The sequence below is a fragment of the Saccopteryx leptura genome, chromosome 1 (genome assembly GCF_036850995.1).
Source record: "Saccopteryx leptura isolate mSacLep1 chromosome 1, mSacLep1_pri_phased_curated, whole genome shotgun sequence".
NCBI lineage: Eukaryota > Metazoa > Chordata > Mammalia > Chiroptera > Emballonuridae > Saccopteryx > Saccopteryx leptura.
Genome location: NC_089503.1, coordinates 346351805 through 346370937, shown reverse-complemented (window position 1 = coordinate 346370937; position 19133 = coordinate 346351805). Strand labels below are relative to the sequence as shown.

Here is a 19133-nt window from a genome sequence, read left to right as displayed (position 1 = left end):
AAAAACTAGTGCTGAACAATAGCAGCATGACTACTTAAAAATGGTTATTTCTACTATGTCACAAGCAAATTGTTTCCTTTTGTTTTTTAAAATCTTTACCTTACCTGATAGTAAAAATAATATTCTTCTTAAAAAATCAAACAATACAGAATTAGTTTACATAATTTCAAAGGCTTAATCCTAAGAATCTGGTTTTGAGACTTTAAGGAACTTGCCAAGATGGCATAGACAGAAGATGGCAGAGCTATGCTGTGTCTCACTCAAAAGTTTTAACCTAAGTATTCTGTTAGAGTTATAAAAATATCTTTTCTCGTAAGCGTTCACCTTTCTAGGAGTAGATAATAATTACATAAACAACTTCATATTTTGCTGTAATCAATTAATTTAAATCTTCCCTGTTAAGACTATAAATTCCAGTGGGCAAGGATCATGTCTATCTTGTGTTCACAGCTATGCCTCTAAAATCCAGGTCAATAGTTAATGTGCAATAAATATTTATGAATGAATATTTTCTAATTAATCTTCCTAACAACCCTATGCAATACCAAGTTAGCAAATCAGATTTCTTATTTAAGAAATTATTCTATAATATACATACAAAAAGACTATCATACACTTACCATTATTAGGTATAAGCTCCATATCCCAAGGACTCATCTTTTCAGTATCACCATTATCCCAGCTTAAAGGAAGAAAAATGCTGTTATTAAAAAATCTAAATACTGTAATGCATTTTTAAACAAAATCGAATCATAAAAATAATTGCTTCAGTGTTTCCAAGAAGTATCTCTATCACTTTACTAATAGATAGGAAAAACATTCAAAGCAAGTCAGGCTGGACAAGAATACACCAAATACTTCCTTACCAAACGTTATAGCACTGAAACAAACTATCAGGGTATTCAGGTTGAAGAGGTTCCTGGCTTTCAATTGTTCCAAACCACCAGGCATCATCTATGACTGATCTGAAACGGTCCCCTGGACAAGAATAAAAGCCATCTCATTATTCTGAAATGTAAAGCTGCTGCTGTTGCTCCTTTTTCCCAAAGTATAACTTTAAGATACTTACACTACCTGTAGGATTCCAGAAGTTATACCTAAAAAGTGACCTACATTCTTCAACAATCAAGACTCCAGCCTAAAAACAAAATCAAAGCAAACAAAAATCCAAACTTCCTTCCTTCATCTCAATTATCCTTAACCTTTAATACTCACACAAATACTTTCCCTTTCCTATAGATACAAAATAAATTAAAAAAAAACTTTGTAAAATAAACTCACTCTTTGAGTCTTTTTCCTTCCTTATCCAATTGCATTCAGCTATTGTCATGCTACAGAAACTACTTTCCCCGAATATTATTATAGTAAGTTCAGGTTCTCTCTCTGTCATATGACAACTATCAACCACTCTTCCTTTTGCCACATTTACCCCTTCCCTTGGCTTTCATTATACTCACTGACTTTTCTCCTGAAGAGCATAGGTTAGTGTCTGAAAGATTTGAGTTCAAATACATTTTCATGTGATTGAACAAGTGAGTATTTAAGTTCTAATTTTTTACCAGAAAAAATATAAAAAATGAATTAAAAATTTAATCTCTTAAGTTTTAAATTGTATGCCCTTTCTGAGTAGCATGATAAAACCTTGTGACATCCCACGCCTTACTGCTTGGGAGGTGAATCATCCCTTTCTCTTCTATATTTACACTGTAAACTGTAAACACTACCCATGTTAGTGTCGATAGTAGTTGGCTTGCACATGTGTGCATACACACACACACACACACACACACGCACACATACACACTGGTGCAGGGATAGAGAGCACATTCACTTTTATTAGTGTGTTGTTTAATTGTTCTATTTTATTATGTATTGTTGTTAATCTCTTACTATGTCTAATTTATAAATTAATCTTTATCATAGTATGTGTGTACAGGAAAAAAGTATATATAAAGTCCCATACTATCTACAGTTTCAAGCATCCACTGGGAGGTCTTGAAACATATCCTTTGTGGACAAAGGGTCACCACTATTGTTATCTTCAGTAATAAATGACTAAGAAGTACTAACTTTAGAAGAGATATTAATCTCTAAAACTGGGGTGGGGTAGGGGCCTATAAAATCCAAATGAAAAAATTCTGATGTACATCCATTTGAAATATCTCTTTGATTTCTCCAATGCTTGCCATATTTCTTCGTTTAGTTGTTATCAGCCCATTTCTGGAATATTTGTGGACATAAATATTTGTTCTACAATTTATTGGCAGATGCATTCCTTAAAAAAATAAAATTTATTGTATCAAGTAACAGATGCACATAATTTTTAAAAATTAAATGCACAAAATTATAATCAAAACCAATAAAAAAGTTTACCTATTTCTTCCTGAAATTTATCTATAAATTTCCAAATAATGAGTATAGAGCTATTTCTTCACTCATCAATTTTAGATGCTAAGTACTGATCTCTAGACATACAATTGTATATTAAAAGGTATGTGTATTTTATCTAATCCATATTCAGTTTTCCTTTACCATGACTATGTATTTTATCTAATCCATATTCAGTTTTCCTTTACCATGACTATGTAAATACTGTTTGCTACTAAGCCAACTTGCACACAATTACTTTCATGAATTATTTTGTATAATTGTTTCCTTTTCTTTAATAGTTTTCTTTGCATTTATACTTGTCTTCCCACATTCTCTAAAAGCTCAAACTATAAAACACTCTCCATTATCTTGGTTTACTACCTTATTTTGTGGAACACATCTTTCAAAACTTCTAGAGAAATGATACATAATTTGTTTTCTCCCATGATCTCAATCTTGGTAACCTGTATTTTCCAAATTTTTCTTTTTAAAGAATACATGTAAATTTCTAAGTTTACTAAGCCCAAACAAGACAAATCATCATGCCTAAATGGCACTGGAGTAGAGATGGAGTGATATATCAATTAATGTCCCTTTCCAAACCACATGATGATGATGATGGTGTGTGTGTGTGTGTGTGTGTGTGTGTGTGTGTGTGTGTGTACAACTCCCTATAAGATGACAAAGAGTGGCCATTCAAAAATTTTTAAAAGGCCCTGGCTGGTTGGCTCAGTGGTAGAGCATCGCCCCCCCTTCCTCTCTCCCTCCCTCTTCCCTCCTTCCTTCTTCTTCCTCCTCCTCCTCCCCTCCTGCAGCCATGTTAGAGCAAGTTGGCCTGGGGCACTGAGGATGACTCCATGGCCTCTGCCTCAGGTGCTAAAATAAATGGCACTGGTTGCAACAGAGCAAGGGCCCCAAATGGGCAGAGCATCGCCCCCTAGTGGGCTTGCCGGGTGGATCTCGGTTGGGGCCCATGAGGGAGTCTGTTTCTGCCTCCCCTCTTCTCACTAAATAAAAAAAATAAAAAAATAAAATTTTAAAGAAATACTCTAATGAACAGCACAGCCATTTGTACATAAATTAATGCACCTTAAATGCCTGGAAACTTAAGGATTTTAAAATTTGAGTTTTTATTACAATATTAATTTTTAAAGATCATAACAGAGTTAAACAAACAAAAAATGTCAGTTTAGCTTTAGTCCCACTAAAAATTATTAGACATTTTGAACTACAATACTTCTTTTGCTTTAATTTTGAAATATTAATATTTTTGGATAAAAATTTAAATCAACACATAAAATAGCTAAAGAAATAATTATAAACAATCTTGCAACAGTTAAGAAATGTATTGCATAGAATTTCAGCATCAACTAGTTATTTTCATTCTTAAAAAAAAAAAAAAACTTAAAGAATACCTGACACAATACTGTATTTTGCTATCAATATTCCCAGAAATGGCAAGACAATTTCTGATTATCTTTTCCTACATCATGAAAAATATTAAGTCACTTATAAGACTAAACAAACGCCTATGATTTCTAAATTCACCCACCTATATTCCACCGCCTGTATTTTGCGTCATCAAACTGTTGTCTCAAGACTAGGAAATCTATAACATCAGGCATATCATGGTATCTAATTACAAACAGAAATAAACTGATTAGGTCACATACCTAAAAATATCTAAGAGAAGTTCAAATTTATCTGAATCTTGAAAAACAATCTAAAATACTAAAAAACCATTGTCTCTTTATACAGTCCTTACTTCATGGTAAATGATCCACCAGTTAGTTTACCAGTATCAGGATCTAGAAAAGCAAGTTTAAGGCAGCAAAGGGTAGGCAATCCCACTTCATACTTTATGCCAACTATTTTCATCAGTTCTTGTTCCTGAGGAAGATAGAGAAAATAAGAAACCATCTTCTTCACAAAATAAATAAAATACACTGCTAAACATAACTGAGAAAGCATTTCTTCATTTCAATCTTAATCTAGGTAACTACTCTGTGCATATGTCAAAATTCATTGAGGTATATATACTTAAGATCTGTGTATTATATAGTATGCAAATTTCAATTTTAAATAGTAAAGAAAAAAAAACTTTACTGAAATAAGAGTTTTCTAACACTCAGATGTCTAGACCTCTAAGTAATTTTGAACTACTACTGATAAATCTAGAAATATTTACCAAATTTACAAATATGGAGTTTACCTTAGATGTTAATGTTGTCTAATTTTCACTATGTCTTGTATCCAACTTTTAAACTACCGGAGTATACAAATTCAGTCAACTTTGTGTTTATTTTTATTTCTTTTTTATTAAGTGAGAGGCAGGGAGACAGACTCCCACATACACCCTGACCGGAATCCACCTAGCAAGCCCCCTATAGGGCAATGCTCTGCTCAGCTGGAGCCACTGCTCTGTTGCTTGGCAATCAAGCTATTTCAGTACTTGAAGCAAGGCCATGGAGCCTCCCCACTGCCTGGGTCCAAACTACTAGAACCATTTGAGCCATGGCTATAGGAGGGGAAAAGGGGGAGGAGAGGGAAGAGCGGGAGAAGAGGGTAGGAGAGGGAAGGAAAGGGGAGAAGAGGCAAGGGAGGAAGGAAGGAGGGAGAGAGGAAGAGAAGGAGGAGGGAGAGAAAGAGGGAAGGGGGGTGGAGAAGCAGATAGTCACTTCTCCTGTGTGTCCTAACCAGGAATTGACACTGGGACTTCCACATGGGGCCGATGCTCTACCGCTGAGCTAACCAGCCAGAACCACTCTTGTGTTTCTTATGTTAACACCCTCTACTTAAGATTGCTTCAGTTAAAAAAGGTATTTTCATAATACAGTTTCTTGTACTAAAACTATTAACTATAATTTTCTCTGTATTCCATAATTATATATTTTTGATTTATTTAAATAATAAACACCATACCCGTAATTCCATTTTATGCCATGGCTGTTTTTTAGGATTGATACTATAAATTTTATTTTTCCGGGCCATTTCAACATATGCTTCATGTCCTTGTCGGAAATAATAAACCTATAAAGTAATACATATAGTCACAATTTTATAATTTGAATATGTTTCCTTTAACCTAATATGCAAGAATTTAACATCCTTTGAACTAAAAGTCTTGAAATATTTTAATTTTTTTCCTTCTTTCCTCAAGTTTTTCTGTCAATCATAACTAAAGTTTTCAAAATAACATTTTAGTTATAGACTAAGAGGTTTAAGAACAGTTGTTTCTTGGTTTCACCACTTTAGTTTTGGATTCAAAATGAGTTAAGCTATTTTATATAACAGAGTAAGTAGGGCATCATGATTAGTTTATTGTTCCCTTCCTTTTGTAGCAAGTAGTTTATACATATGCAGAACCTGAAAGTGAAAAATGTATCCTCTCATATATTTTATCCTTATTAAAACAGCAAAGCATCTAATATGTTGATTTTACAAAGGTCCAATTTGAATGACTCCTTACTACCATCCTGAAGAACTGGTATTTAAACACAGTGATTTGATACAAGTATTCTTCTCATTACTAAAAAACAGAGCTTGTTAAGAAAAACAGTATTAAGAATTTTTTAATGTTATTAAATTTTTAGTAACATTTTGGGACATTCATTATTCTGCATACCTTCATTATATTCATTGATATCATTATTCAGTTTTCTGAAACTTAATATGAAGGAATGGCGCTGATAAATGAGGACTTACCTGTTTAGGCGCTAACAATGAAAAAGACTAATTTCTGAAAGAAAATTATTCAATAAGCAACTACACGCTTTCTGACCATCTTGAAATAATATATTAAATAAAATATAATCAAGCATTTTCTTGATTCAGCAGGATCTCTTAGGATCTATCATTGTATTAATGACAACAATGCGGTAATGTTCTGCTCTTCAAGACTTCTTAGGCAAATAGAATCTCTTCATGAATTACTTCAGACTGTTAGTTACTTTTGCATTATAAAGTTTTTGTTTTCCTTCTTTTATTGTAAACCACCACCTGCCACTTTCTATATGTGATTAGTGTGCTTGGCTAAAGAAGCCAGTATTAATTCCTGATTTCTTACTGCTCGGCTACTGGATACCAGCTAACCCCGTCTCTTAACATTATGCATAAAGAAAGGAGATATGAACCCCTGAGTGGGAAATACTGATCTAAGATCTTATATTTTCATTTCATAGCCCAAAACTATATAGTCAAGTGGCAGCCAATCACATTTTCTTAAAAATAAGGTATTTCTTTTTTTAAGTGAGGGGGGGGGATAGAGAGACAGATTCCTGTATGTGCCCCAACAGGGATATCCCCGCAACCCAGTCTAGGGCTGATGTCTGAATTAACTGAGCTATCCTCAACACTTGAGGCCCAACCAAGCTATCATCAGCACGTAGGGCCAATGCTCGAGCCAACCTTGCGACTGGCTGCAAGAGAGAAAGAGAGAGAGGAAGAGGAGGGGGAGGGAAAGAGAAGTAGATGGTTGCTTCTCCTGTGTGCCCTGACCAGGGATCAAATCTGGGATGTCCTCACACCAGGTCAATCCTCCATCCATTGAACCAACCAGCCAGGGCCCAAAATAAAATATTTCTTTTTCTATTATAATAAAATTTTTACAGTTCAGAGAAATAAGTTATGAAAATTGTAAGTATTTAGGCCCTGGCTGGTTGGCTCAGTGGTAGAGCATCAGCCTGGTGTGCAGGAGTCCCGGGTTCGATTCCTGGCCAGGGCACACAGAAGAAGCGCCCATCTGCTTCTCTACCCCACCTCTCCTTCCTCTCTGTCTCTCTCTTCCCCTCTCGCAGCCAAGACTCCATTGGAGCAAAGTTGGCCCAGGCGCTGAGGATGGCTCTATGGCCTCTGCCTCAGATGCTAGAATGGCTCTGGTTGCAACAGTGACGCCCCAGATGGGCAGAGCATCGCCCCCTGGTGGGCGTGCCGGTGGATCCCAGTCAGGCACATGCGTGAGTCTGTCTGACTGCCTCCCCATTTCCAACTTCAGAAAAATACAAAAAAAAAAAAAAAAGGAAAATTGTAAGTATTTAAATGAAACACTTATGAAATAAAATTAAATGAAAGCAAAGTGCTGAATTTCTTTGCCTTTTTTTTTTTTTTTTTTTGCGAAAGTGATTGATCAAGAGAGGGACAGAGCTAGAAAGGGAGAGAAATGAGAAGCATCAAATTTGTTATTGTAGTACTTCAGTTCTTCATTGATTGCTTTCTCATATGTTCCTTGACCAAGGGGCTCCAGGTGAGCCAGTGACCCCTTGCTCAAGCCAGTGACCTTTGGGCTCAAGCTGGTGAACACAGGGTCATGTCAATGATCCCATGCTCAAGCCAGCAACTTCAGGGTTTCAAGCTCGGTTCCTCAGCATCCTAGGTCAACACTCTATCCACTGTACCACTGTCTGGTCAGGCAAATTCCATTTTCCTTTAATATGCTATACACATTTAAGTCTTAAGCTAAGAAAAGTATATTTAATTTATAAAAGAAAAATTGGCAATAAAGTCCTATTATTAAAAATAGTTTTTTAAATGCCGAAAAATTTCATGTCTATACTTAATTTGCAATTGCAATATTAATAGCAGCTTCAAAAAAAGATTGTTTCCCTCATTTTTGTATTTTTCAAACATAGCTACAAACATCCAGAATGACATACTTTATGAAACCACTGAAATCTTCTAAAGTTCTGTTTCTAGGGCTATAAAAATGTTTAGTTATTTGAAAGAAATAAAAGATGTTTTTAAAAGTTTAAAAGTACCTCATCACCCATCTGTGGTACAAATGGACACCTTCGGGGAAGAGTATCTGTAATCCATGTTGAAGGCAACCATTCTTCTAACGTCAATCCATTTTCCGTTAGTTCTCCTACAGCCAACCTCTAAGGTTTAAAACATTTAAAGTAGTAAGATCATAAAAGCACTCATCTACAATCTGTCTTTTAAAATTGGTACAATATATATTCTTTAGCTATCAAAAATCTACTCTGGAAAGATGGCTGTATAGTATTCAATCTCTCCAAATCATTGCATTAAAAAAAAAAAAAAAAAAAAAACTAGATAAGCCAAAACCCTACAGACAACATTCACAACAAAACTAAGTGACAAGATAGTCCCACATATACCAAAGTATAAGCTGAGTGCAGTCTCTCATCTGCTCAAAATGCTATCAATTTTATAAACTTTCTTTGTAACAAAGCAAAGTATATTTAAGGGTTTTGTTTTTAACTTCTAGTAACACTGTGTTAGTAACAACTAAAGAATGGGTTGATTAGTACAGGACACAGAAGCTGTTTCCATGGCTGGGTACAATTTTTCTACATAGGCCAAAAATAATCCTCTCCCCTTTTTTTGTATTTTTCTAAAGTCAGAAGCAGGGAGACAGAGAGAGTCCCACATATGCCTGACCATGATCCACCCGGCATGCCCAATAGGGGGCGATGCTCCATTGCAACCAGAGCCATTCTAGCGCCTGAGGTGGAGGCCGTGGAGCCATCCTTAGCACCTGGGCCAACTTTGCTCCAATGGAGCCTTGGCTGTGGGAGGAGAAGGGACAGACAGAGAGAAACAAGAGGGGGAAGGATGGAGAATTAGATGGGAGCCTCTCCTGTGTGCCCTGGCTGGGAATCAAACCCGGGTCCTCCACATGCTGGGCTGATGCTCTACCACTGAGCTAGCCGGCCAGGGCTCCTCTCTTCTTTTTAAGGTAGCCACTTTATAATCTTGGCTCACAATTAGCTTCTAAGAAAAAGTTTTTCTTCAGATTTTTTCCAAACAAAATGTTAAGCCAGGTCCTTTACTTTTTAATTTTTGTGGATAAATATAAAACTAGGCCTCTGAAAAAAACCTTTTAACTTTGTTGGTCACCCACAAGTGACTATCATGGTCTGGGTGTTACAACCTTCACCTTAGGGAAAATGGACTTCTAAGAGCCTTTGAAACCTTGTATTATTTATAAACAGAGAAAATTCATGTAATGATTAAATATGTTTTGGTTCAATGTTTATACAGTATATGATTCTAAATTTTATTCTTTTGTGATTTTTAAAAAGGAAGGCAGTCATGGAGCTCATGTTAAGCTTACTAATAGAAGCAATACCATAATAGGGTATCATAGAACACTATTTCCAACAGGTATTGCTACAGCTGCTAGTCAATTATCCATTTTTCTATTTATTAACATCTTCCTGTTTCTCTGTCAAACACATCAGGAGCACTCTCCTTTTGGAGAGAGGGAAAGACTGGCATTTACTACATGTGACATGGGTCTATTGGAGAATTTCAGTCAGAGTGTGATCAGATATGACTTTCATTTTTAAAGGATAACTCAGAGTGCAACAAGTTAGAAAGGAACACTTAGAAAGTTAAGTTTTGTATGTGTAAGATTTGCAATATTAAGTAAGTCAGATAATACTTGAATAGGCATTTTATCCACAAAATGTTACTGTGAAGCCACTTTTAGTTTGTACTGAGTACGTCACAGAGTTAGAGCCACAGATTTTATCAGTTTTATATATATTGAGGTTTTAAGTTAAAGTTTTGAAAAAGGTGTTCTTGGACTTAATAAAGGAAAAGAATGTAAAAGTCTGAAAATTATTAATTTCAGCCTCAGTATGAACTATCAATTACACTAAGCAAGTATTTCCCCTCAGAAGGAAAATCCTGTTGGTTTGAATAACAACTCTATAAGAAGCCAGGTAAGTTGGCTATTAACTAGGAACAAAATAACACTGTTAAGACTCTGTGGCATAGCCAAGAATCATTATGATAATAAATCTTATTCTCACAGTGTAAATCTCTAAAGTTCAAAACTGGCTTGAGATTAAAAAAAATTTTTTTTTAATCTTATTAGCCAGATACATGGCCAAATAAGTTTGCTATTACCAATCTAGCACATAAAATAATGGGTCCGTATACACTTATCATCACTGACAAGAAAGAAAACTGTGGACAAAAGCATATTATTCTTGGTAAATCCTTCCCAAAGAAAAGGAGGTTACAAGAAGAATAGTAGGTAGTATAATCCAAATTAAAGTAATTCATAATTATGAAGCTGAAACAAGTAAGAGCTTAACTGAGACAGATAAAATAAACACTTAAAACAAATGCATTCTTAAAAGTGACAAAACTCTCTGGGGACAGAAACCCTTTAAGGTCTCCCTAGTATTTAATTCTACAAACAACAATTATATTTAATTCTAACCATTGTTGGTGGTTAAAAAACCACCACCACCAACAACAACAAAAAAACTACAGCTTTTTGGGGAATAGAAAACATGTCCCTTGTATTTCACTCACTTTACAGCCTCTTGCATTTCATTTACTGTAATGTTAAACAGCTCTTATTTTTAAGGAATTCCAACTTCTTAAGATCTGAGAGATCTTATTTCCATATACTTATCTCTTACTTTCTCCGACCTGTCTCAAGTTATATAGTAATTTATACTATAAATATACAGTAATCAAACCAATACTACTACTGACCTAAGGATTGTCTAATTATGCCTCACACACTGTATAAATTAATAAAGGCTGTTACAAAAGTAGTATCCTACTTTAGATTCTATCTGCTTTGTGTTCAACTATAACAAGTTCTGCTGTTCTTATTCCAGGTGATGTTCCCCTTGTGCACTCTATATATTTCAGCAATAAATATAAGGATGGTTAAAAAGTAAAGGCATTTTAAAGACTAATAAACTGTCTAGTTTGTAGCACTATTTTTTAAATATACATAAATCTCACTGGGTTGTCAAAAAATATCTGCTCATGTTATAAGACTAAATGCTCCAGATTTATAATATAATTGATTCTACAAGGAAACTCTCACATTTAAAACTTGAATAAACTAAGTATATTTTGGTATACAGTAAGTCCTCACTATTGTCAACAGGTTCTCTGACTTATAACAAAGTCGAAATGACATGTAACAAAACCAATTTACAAGAGATAATTAATATAAAGAGTTAAGTTCCTATAGCATCACGTCAACATTACTGCAAAAGAACAATGGATGAAACAGCATTATTGGAGGACCTGCTGTACTTTTTACGACTGTATACTTCCAAGTTGTTTTCTATTACTATTTGCTGGTATAACTCAACAATGTTAACGTTCATCAACTCACGTTTAAAGTGTGTGCTCTGTTTTCTTAAGAAAACATTAATTTATATTAAAAAAAAATCAACCTTCTGTTTTCTTTCTTTGGGCTTCTTTTTCTTTGGTGATATTGGTCCATCCTTTTCTTCATTTACTTTCTTCCTTTCCTTTTTAATCTGCTTTTGCTTCTGTTTTTCAGATTCTTCTTCTTCATCTGAGCTGCTTTCTGCTTTCTTGGTTTTATGCTTAGGAATTTTCTTTGGTGGCTGTAGATTAATTCCGGCATCTGCTGTCCAGTCAGAATAATCACTGGAGTAGTCACTAGAAAAGAAGAAAAAAAAATTAAGTATATACACAAAATATACATTAAGACTTTGTTTGCCTGACCAGGTAGTGGCACAGTGGATAGAGCATAGACCAGGGACACTGAGGACTCAGGTTCGAAACCCCAAGGTCATTAGCTTGAGTGCAGGGTCACTGGCTTGAAGCCCAAGGTAACTAGCTAGAGCGAGGGGTCACTGGCTCAGCTGGAGTACCCCAATCAAGGCATGTATGAACAACTAAAGTGACACAACTATGACTTGATGCTTCTCATAACTCTCCCTTCCTTTCTGTCTTTCTCTCTCACTAACAAAGACTTTGTTTTATAAATATTCATAAGATTATAATAAAGAGAAATGACTGAATAATACATATTAATGTACTAAAAATATTTCCCTTTCAACTCATCATGTTCTAAACAGTTTCTTAAAACTCTATGGGCCTATCTTACTCAAATATCTAAAAGAAAATTTAAGATAAATAAGGTCACAGTTTTAACTGAAACAAATTTATGTGCCTTCTAAGATTTTAGTCAAAAATTGATTTATGAGTGCTTCCTCTTCTTCTCCTGTTTTTTTTTTTTAAGTGAGAGGAAGGGAGGTAGACAGTTTCCTGCATCTGCCTCGATCAGGATCCACCCAGCAACCCCAGTCTAAGGCCAATGATTGAACCAACCAAACTATCTTCAGCACCCTAGGCCGATACTCGAACCAACAGAGTCACAGGCTGTAAGAAGGAGAGAAGGGGGGTGGGGGGAGGTGAAGAAAAGCAGATGGTCATTTCTTATGTGTGCCCTGAATAGAGACTGAACCGGGGATGTCCACACACAGGGCCGATGCTCTATCCACTAAGCCAGCCGGACAGGGCCAGTTTACGAATGCTCCTTATGTTCAAAGTATTGTGGGGCATACAAAAATAAGAAACAGAGTCATCTTTCTCAATTCTAGCAATGGTAGAAAGATATACCTGAACACCACAGGAGTAATCAAGAATGAGAAGAGGAGGTACAGAGATTCTTTTTCTGAGAGATGAGAGCTCCTGATATGGAGAAATCCAATGCTCTCACAGACGTTGAATATTGAACTGGCAGGGTCAGATGTATTCTTGCCCAGTGGGAAGGCCGTGCTTGTAAAATATACTTAGCATTTACATATATCTTATTCTTCAAAGCATACCATGATTCAGAGAACTCCAAGCCTTATTATTTTATGTATCACTCACTACCAACTATGTTTGCCCTTTCTTTTCAGTTTATCTTTAATAGACCTAATTACTTAACTGATGTTGCAAAATAATTAATCCAGTTACCTTTGTTTCTGTTTCAATTTTAGTACATGAAAATATTACTCGATTTTACAGTTTTGCAAATATAAATGCCTTAAGTCTAAATTATACTTTATTAAAATCAATAATTACTTGCCCAGACTTACTGATGTACATACCTCACTCTTCTAAGAAAATTCCTTGTAAGTCCTAAAAAGACAGAATTTTCTGCAGTTTTATTCCACTACCACCACCTCTACCCTTGGCCCAATGTATTTTATAGGCATTTAGCTCTTATTTCCCCAAGAATAATCACCAAAATTCAAATAATAACTAGATTTCTAGTATAATTTCATGACTTCAATTTTAAAATTTTAAATAATTTTAGAGAACTTAAATTTAAAAAATTTCAGACACTATTCTGGATGCATAGGAATGAATCTACAGAACATCTATCCAAGAATAGACTGTCTTCACTTAAGAGCATTTAATCACACTTATTCCAGCCATGGTCCCTGCAAATAGCACCTGACTGGTGCTACTCTCTGGAGCACTCAGCACTCCTAGAAAATCTTCTCCTGCCAGCCTAGACCTAACTATAAGCCAGATAACCCATGTTTTTTTTACAACACTGCCTGCAACTGCTAAAGCCAAAAAAGGTTTTTATTCATTGCCCTGTTTCAAATGCAGAAAACTACCAGATGTAACCGTGGGCACTTGCACACCACAATTGGAAATGACTGTTGTGAAAATAAGAAAGCCCCAGATTCTAACAATGATATAAGGAATTCTTACACCCTCACCTCATGGTTTCTTCAGTAGTTTTATTTTAAAAGCTACCACTCTCAGAAAGTAAGTACAAGGCATTAACCATAATTACCATTTCCAAAAGCTTATACTCCTCCTTGCTACTAAGGCCTTTGTACAAGGTCAGCCAAGAACATCAGCCCTGTAGCAATAATGTGAACTACTAGTATAAGGAGCTGAAAAACTCCTCACTTACATGGTCAAATGGGAGGGGGATAACAGGAAAAAGAGACCCTAGCTGGTTGCTCAGTGGATAGAGCTGTGGCCTGGCATATGGACATCCCAGGTTCGACTCCTGGTCAGGGCACACAGAAGCAACCATGTGCTTCTCCCCCACACCTCATCTCTCCTCCTTTTCTCTCTCTTCCCTTCCCACGGCCAGTGGATCAATTATTTCCAGTGTGGACCCAGGTGCTAAAGACAGCACCAAATGGAGCACATCAGGCTCAGAGGTAAAAAATAGCTGGGTATTCAAGCATCAGTCCCTGATGGGGTTGCTGGGTAGATCCTGGTCACAGCACATTCAGGAGTCCATCTCACTACCTCCCCCCCTCACCTAAAAAATTAAAATAATAAAAAATAAAATAAAAACATAAAAAAAGAAAGTTTATTCTCATTGCTAGAAAAAATATTAATAGCATTCAACAAATCCGTGGTCTCATTACTTTCATAATTTAATGCTCAAATATTTCTCAAAACCAGCAATGAAGCTAACTTATACTTCACTATTAAAATAACAACATGTAACAATAAAAAAACAAATAGGAAGACCCTGGCCGGTTGGCTCAGCGGTAGAGCGTCGGCCTGGCATGCGGGGGACCCAGGTTCGATTCCCAGCCAGGGCACATAGGAGAAGCGCCCATTTGCTTCTCCACCCCCACCCCCCTTCCTCTCTGTCTCTCTCTTCCCCTCCCGCAGCCAAGGCTCCATTGGAGCAAAGATGGCCCGGGCGCTGGGGATGGCTCCTTGGCCTCTGCCCCAGGCGCTAGAGTGGCTCTGGTCGCGGCAGAGCGACGCCCGGAGAGGCAGAGCATCGCCCCCTGGTGGGCAGAGCGTCGCCTGTGGTGGGCGAGCCGGGTGAATCCCGGTCGGGCGCATGCGGGAGTCTGTCTGACTGTCTCTCCCCGTTTCCAGCTTCAAGAAAGATATAAAAAAAATAAAATAAATAAATAAAAAAAATAGGAAGATAAAGTTAAAAGCATCATTTTACAGATCTTGTTGCAATAACCAATTTTTTTTTCCTACTAGAGAAAACGTAAAAAAAAAAACCAAATTTTTGGACAACTACAAAAAAATCTCTGGAGGAGAAGCAACTTTTAATTTAAAGAAACTTTAAAAAAATGTTACTGGTAAGAAAGAACCTTCAGCTTTTTAAAGAGTTTATATTACATTTGGAGAAATAAAAATTCATCAAATTACCTAGAACTGCCATCACTGTGCCATGCTCTTTCTTCTTCTTCAGAGGTTCCACCACTGACAGCAACAACTTCAGCTTCCTGTGATATATTGGATATATATTTTTATTATGCAATTTCATAAAGTAGCATTCTATGATTGCAGAAAATATTAGTATTATCTAATGTTACCAATCAAATTAGGATATTTAAATTAAAACCTGGCCCTGGCCAGTAGGCTCAGTGGTAGAATGTCAGCCTGGCATGTGGCTATCCTGGGTTCAATTCCCAGTCAGGGTACACAGGAGAAACAACTATCTCAACCATCTGCTTCTCCACCCTTCCCCCTTCTCCCTGTTCTCTCTCCCACTCCATCAGTCATGGTAGGACTGCTTAGAGCACATTGGCCCCGGGCACTGAGGATGGCTCTGTGGAGCCTCCACCTCAGGTGTTAAAAAAAGCTCAGTTGCAAGCATGGCCACAGATGGGCAAAAAGCATCAGCCCCAGATGGGGGCTGCCGGGTGGATCCCAGTCAGGGCACATGCAGGAGTCTGTTTCTATCTCCCCTCCTCTCACTTGGAAAAGAAAAATAAACAAATATATTAATTAATAAATTAAAACCTGAATACTAGTTGCAAAATGCAGGCCTTATATATATTTTTTATATAAAAACTTATTCAATGTATTTAGTAATTATTAAATGTGTCCAAACTTAAATTTATCTAAAGATATACTACTTAACTACTATTGGATTCAGGGTAACCTCTTAGATAACATACAGGGTGAGGCAAAAGTAGGTTTACAGTTGTTCATATGGAAAATAAAACAATATAAATAATAATATAAGAATAAACTCTGTTTCAAGTGCTCACAACTATAAACCTACTTCTGCCGCATCCTGTACTGTATTCTGCTTGTTGTTTTTCAGAAGCCTCATGCAACAACTTATCTTCTAGATTGGACATCAAATTCTATAACTGACATGAAAATCAATTTTTACCTCTTGGGCCTTTGTTAAAATTTGGGGAGCTTAAAATTAAAAACTTTTATATTATATTATTATTTTTAAAATAGTTTTCGCTTACAAAAAAAGAAAAAACTACTCCAGCTCTGGTATTATTTTAACCAAATGATAGAAAATGAAAATCGGCCCTGGCCGGTTGATTCAGCGGTAGAGCATCGGCCTGGCGTGCGGGGGACCCGGGTTCGATTCCTGGCCAGGGCACATAGGAGAAGCGCCCATTTGCTTCTCCACCCCCCCCCCCCTCCTTCCTCTCTGTCTCTTCCCCTCCCGCAGCCAAGGCTCCCATTGGAGCAAAGATGGCCCGGGCGCTGGGGATGGCTCCTTGGCCTCTGCCCCAGGTGCTAGAGTGGCTCTGGCCCGGGCACTGGGGGTGGCTCCTTGGCCTCTGCCCCAGGTGCTAGAGTGGCTCTGGTCGCGGCAGAGTGACGCCCCAGAGGGGCAAAGCATCGCCCCCTGGTGGGCAGAGCTTTGCCCCTGGTGGGCATGCCAGGTGGAACCCAGTCGGGCGCATGCGGGAGTCTGTCTGACTGTCTCTCCCCGTTTCCAGCTTCAGAAAAATACAAAAAAAAAAAAAAAAAAGAAAATGAAAATCTACCCAAATACTGTTTTTTTAAATCTCTGTAATATAACCAAAAAAATCTAAACAAATGATCTGATTACTCTCACCTTTAGTATATTACTTCTTTAAAGAGGGAGAGTAAAGAAACACACTGCTAAATACAAAATAGTCACTATATGGAAGTACAAATATTTGAACCCAAAAGACAAGGATTTTTTTTTTTTCTTTCATTTTTCTGAAGCTGGAAACAGGGAGAGACAGTCAGACAGACTCCCGCATGCGCCCGACCGGGATCCGCCCGACCGGGATCCACCCGGCACGCCCACCATGGGGCGACGCTCTGCCCACCAGGGGGCGATGCTCTGCCCATCCTGGGCGTCGCCATGTTGCGACCAGAGCCACTCTAGCGCCTGAGGCAGAGGCCACAGAGCCATCCCCAGCGCCTGGGCCATCTTTGCTCCAATGGAGCCTTGGCTGCGGGAGGGGAAGAGAGAGACAGAGAGGAAAGCGCGGCGGAGGGGTGGAGAAGCAAATGGGCGCTTCTCCTGTGTGCCCTGGCGGGGAATCGAACCCGGGTCCTCCGCACGCTAGGCCGACGCTCTACCGCTGAGCCAACCGGACAGGGCGACAAGGATTTTTTTCCCATTAAATAATACACTGTGCCCAAGGTAATATTCTGGTCTCAATATATTTCTTTAGAAATGTATTTAACTGCTCTAAAAGGATGGTAAAGCATAAACAAATTAGTTTGAAAACAAATGAAGAATTGAGTAAATTTTTCTTATGTAACAAATGTACTTGAAAATACCTGTTTCATATAAGCTAAATCATATTTAAAGTATTTTCTAAAAATATTTAAAGAATCATACTATAGGTCTTCCAAAAATAAACATTTTAAGGCAAATAATTCGTCTACATGTATGTTATGTTTTGTATGCATATCTAAATTGTCATATGTCAAGTTTATGTAATTAGTAAATTTGGTCTTTTTACCAGACTGGACATATCATTTTGACCTGGCCATACTAAGACCTAAAGCCACCAGACACTAACTTTTAAATTATGGTTAGAATACTATCAGTTTGAGTTAATACTACCCTGTCAATAGAAAATATATTCAGAGAATTTCCATACATGTATGACATTATAAAATACAACAAAGCTTTAAAAATGTACAGTAGTCAACCATAGAGTCTTTGACCTAACTGTGGGGAGGGAGTAAAAGAATGAGAGAGGGGAGATTGTTGTAGGTGCCGAATAAGATTAATTTGTGCTTACAAACTGATTACCTTTGCTGAAAGAATAGTTAATTTAGTAGGAAAAATTATATTTATGGAAATATTTATACATAAGGAATACTTTAAATATTGCATTCAGAAAACTAACAATATAGCAGTGCAGAGATTAAAAACTAACCAAATTTGTTAAATGCCTATTAGTCAAATATTATAGTTAAGAATAGAGCTTCATGGTACCATTTAAAAAGCTTGGCTTTAGAGTAAAAGGAACTCGAGTTTAATCCCTGCTCTACCATATAAATTAGGTAAATGTGTAATCTAAACATCTTGGAGCCTCAGATCCCTCATATATATAAAATGGTAATAATTCATACAAATTTATTTTGTACATCTGAGATTATATGTGCCAAGCCCAGAATATATATAGTAGGTCTTCAGTAATTGGAAGCTAGAAATATAATTTCAGGATCTGAAAATACCGTATTTCAGCTATACCTGTAAATATGTCAATAAATGATAAAAATCATTATTAAAAAACAAAAATGAAAATAGAAACTTATTAATGTGTTGAGATCTTACATCTGAAGAGCTAGTGCCATTTTCTATCTCTTCCGTAGGTCTAGGAATCTCTTCCAATGCAGATCTTGTACGATAACTGTGTTGATTTGCCTGCTGCTTTTTGGATTCTCCAAGATCCAGGAAATGTTCATGTGCATGATTCTGGAAAAACAGTAAATTTATTTACAGTATGCTTGAAGAGCTAGCTTTTTACTTTAACAGTTGTACTTATTATTTCTTTTGTTTTTTTTCCTGAAGTTGAGAAGCAGGGAGGCAGAGAGACAGACTCCCACATGTACCTGACCAGGATAGGATCCACCTGGCTTGCCCACTAGAGGGTGTTGCTCCACTGCAACTGGAGCCATTTTGCGCCTGGTGGGGAGTAAAAGTTGTATTTCTTAACTCTAGCCTGACCAGGCAGTGGTGCAGTGGATAATACATCAAACTGGGACGCAGAGGACCAAGGCTCGAAACCCCAAGGTTGCCTGCTTGAGTGTGGGCTAACCAGCTT

At 37.0% G+C, this 19133-nt stretch overlaps 1 protein-coding gene across 2 annotated transcripts in view; it reads right to left on the bottom strand.

Moving 5' to 3' along the window:
- The window catches only part of PHIP (pleckstrin homology domain interacting protein), a 168684-nt gene that overhangs the window by 22772 nt on the left and 126779 nt on the right, over positions 1 to 19133 (bottom strand). For both annotated transcript variants that reach the window (XM_066358978.1, XM_066358977.1), the window contains exons 21-29: positions 18644 to 18784; positions 15268 to 15344; positions 11547 to 11778; positions 8124 to 8243; positions 5293 to 5400; positions 4136 to 4260; positions 3923 to 4005; positions 867 to 978; positions 621 to 682 (exon numbers count right to left, since the gene is read on the bottom strand). In XM_066358978.1, the coding sequence (XP_066215075.1) occupies positions 621 to 682; positions 867 to 978; positions 3923 to 4005; positions 4136 to 4260; positions 5293 to 5400; positions 8124 to 8243; positions 11547 to 11778; positions 15268 to 15344; positions 18644 to 18784 (1060 nt within the window). The remainder of the gene's footprint in view (positions 1 to 620; positions 683 to 866; positions 979 to 3922; positions 4006 to 4135; positions 4261 to 5292; positions 5401 to 8123; positions 8244 to 11546; positions 11779 to 15267; positions 15345 to 18643; positions 18785 to 19133) is intronic.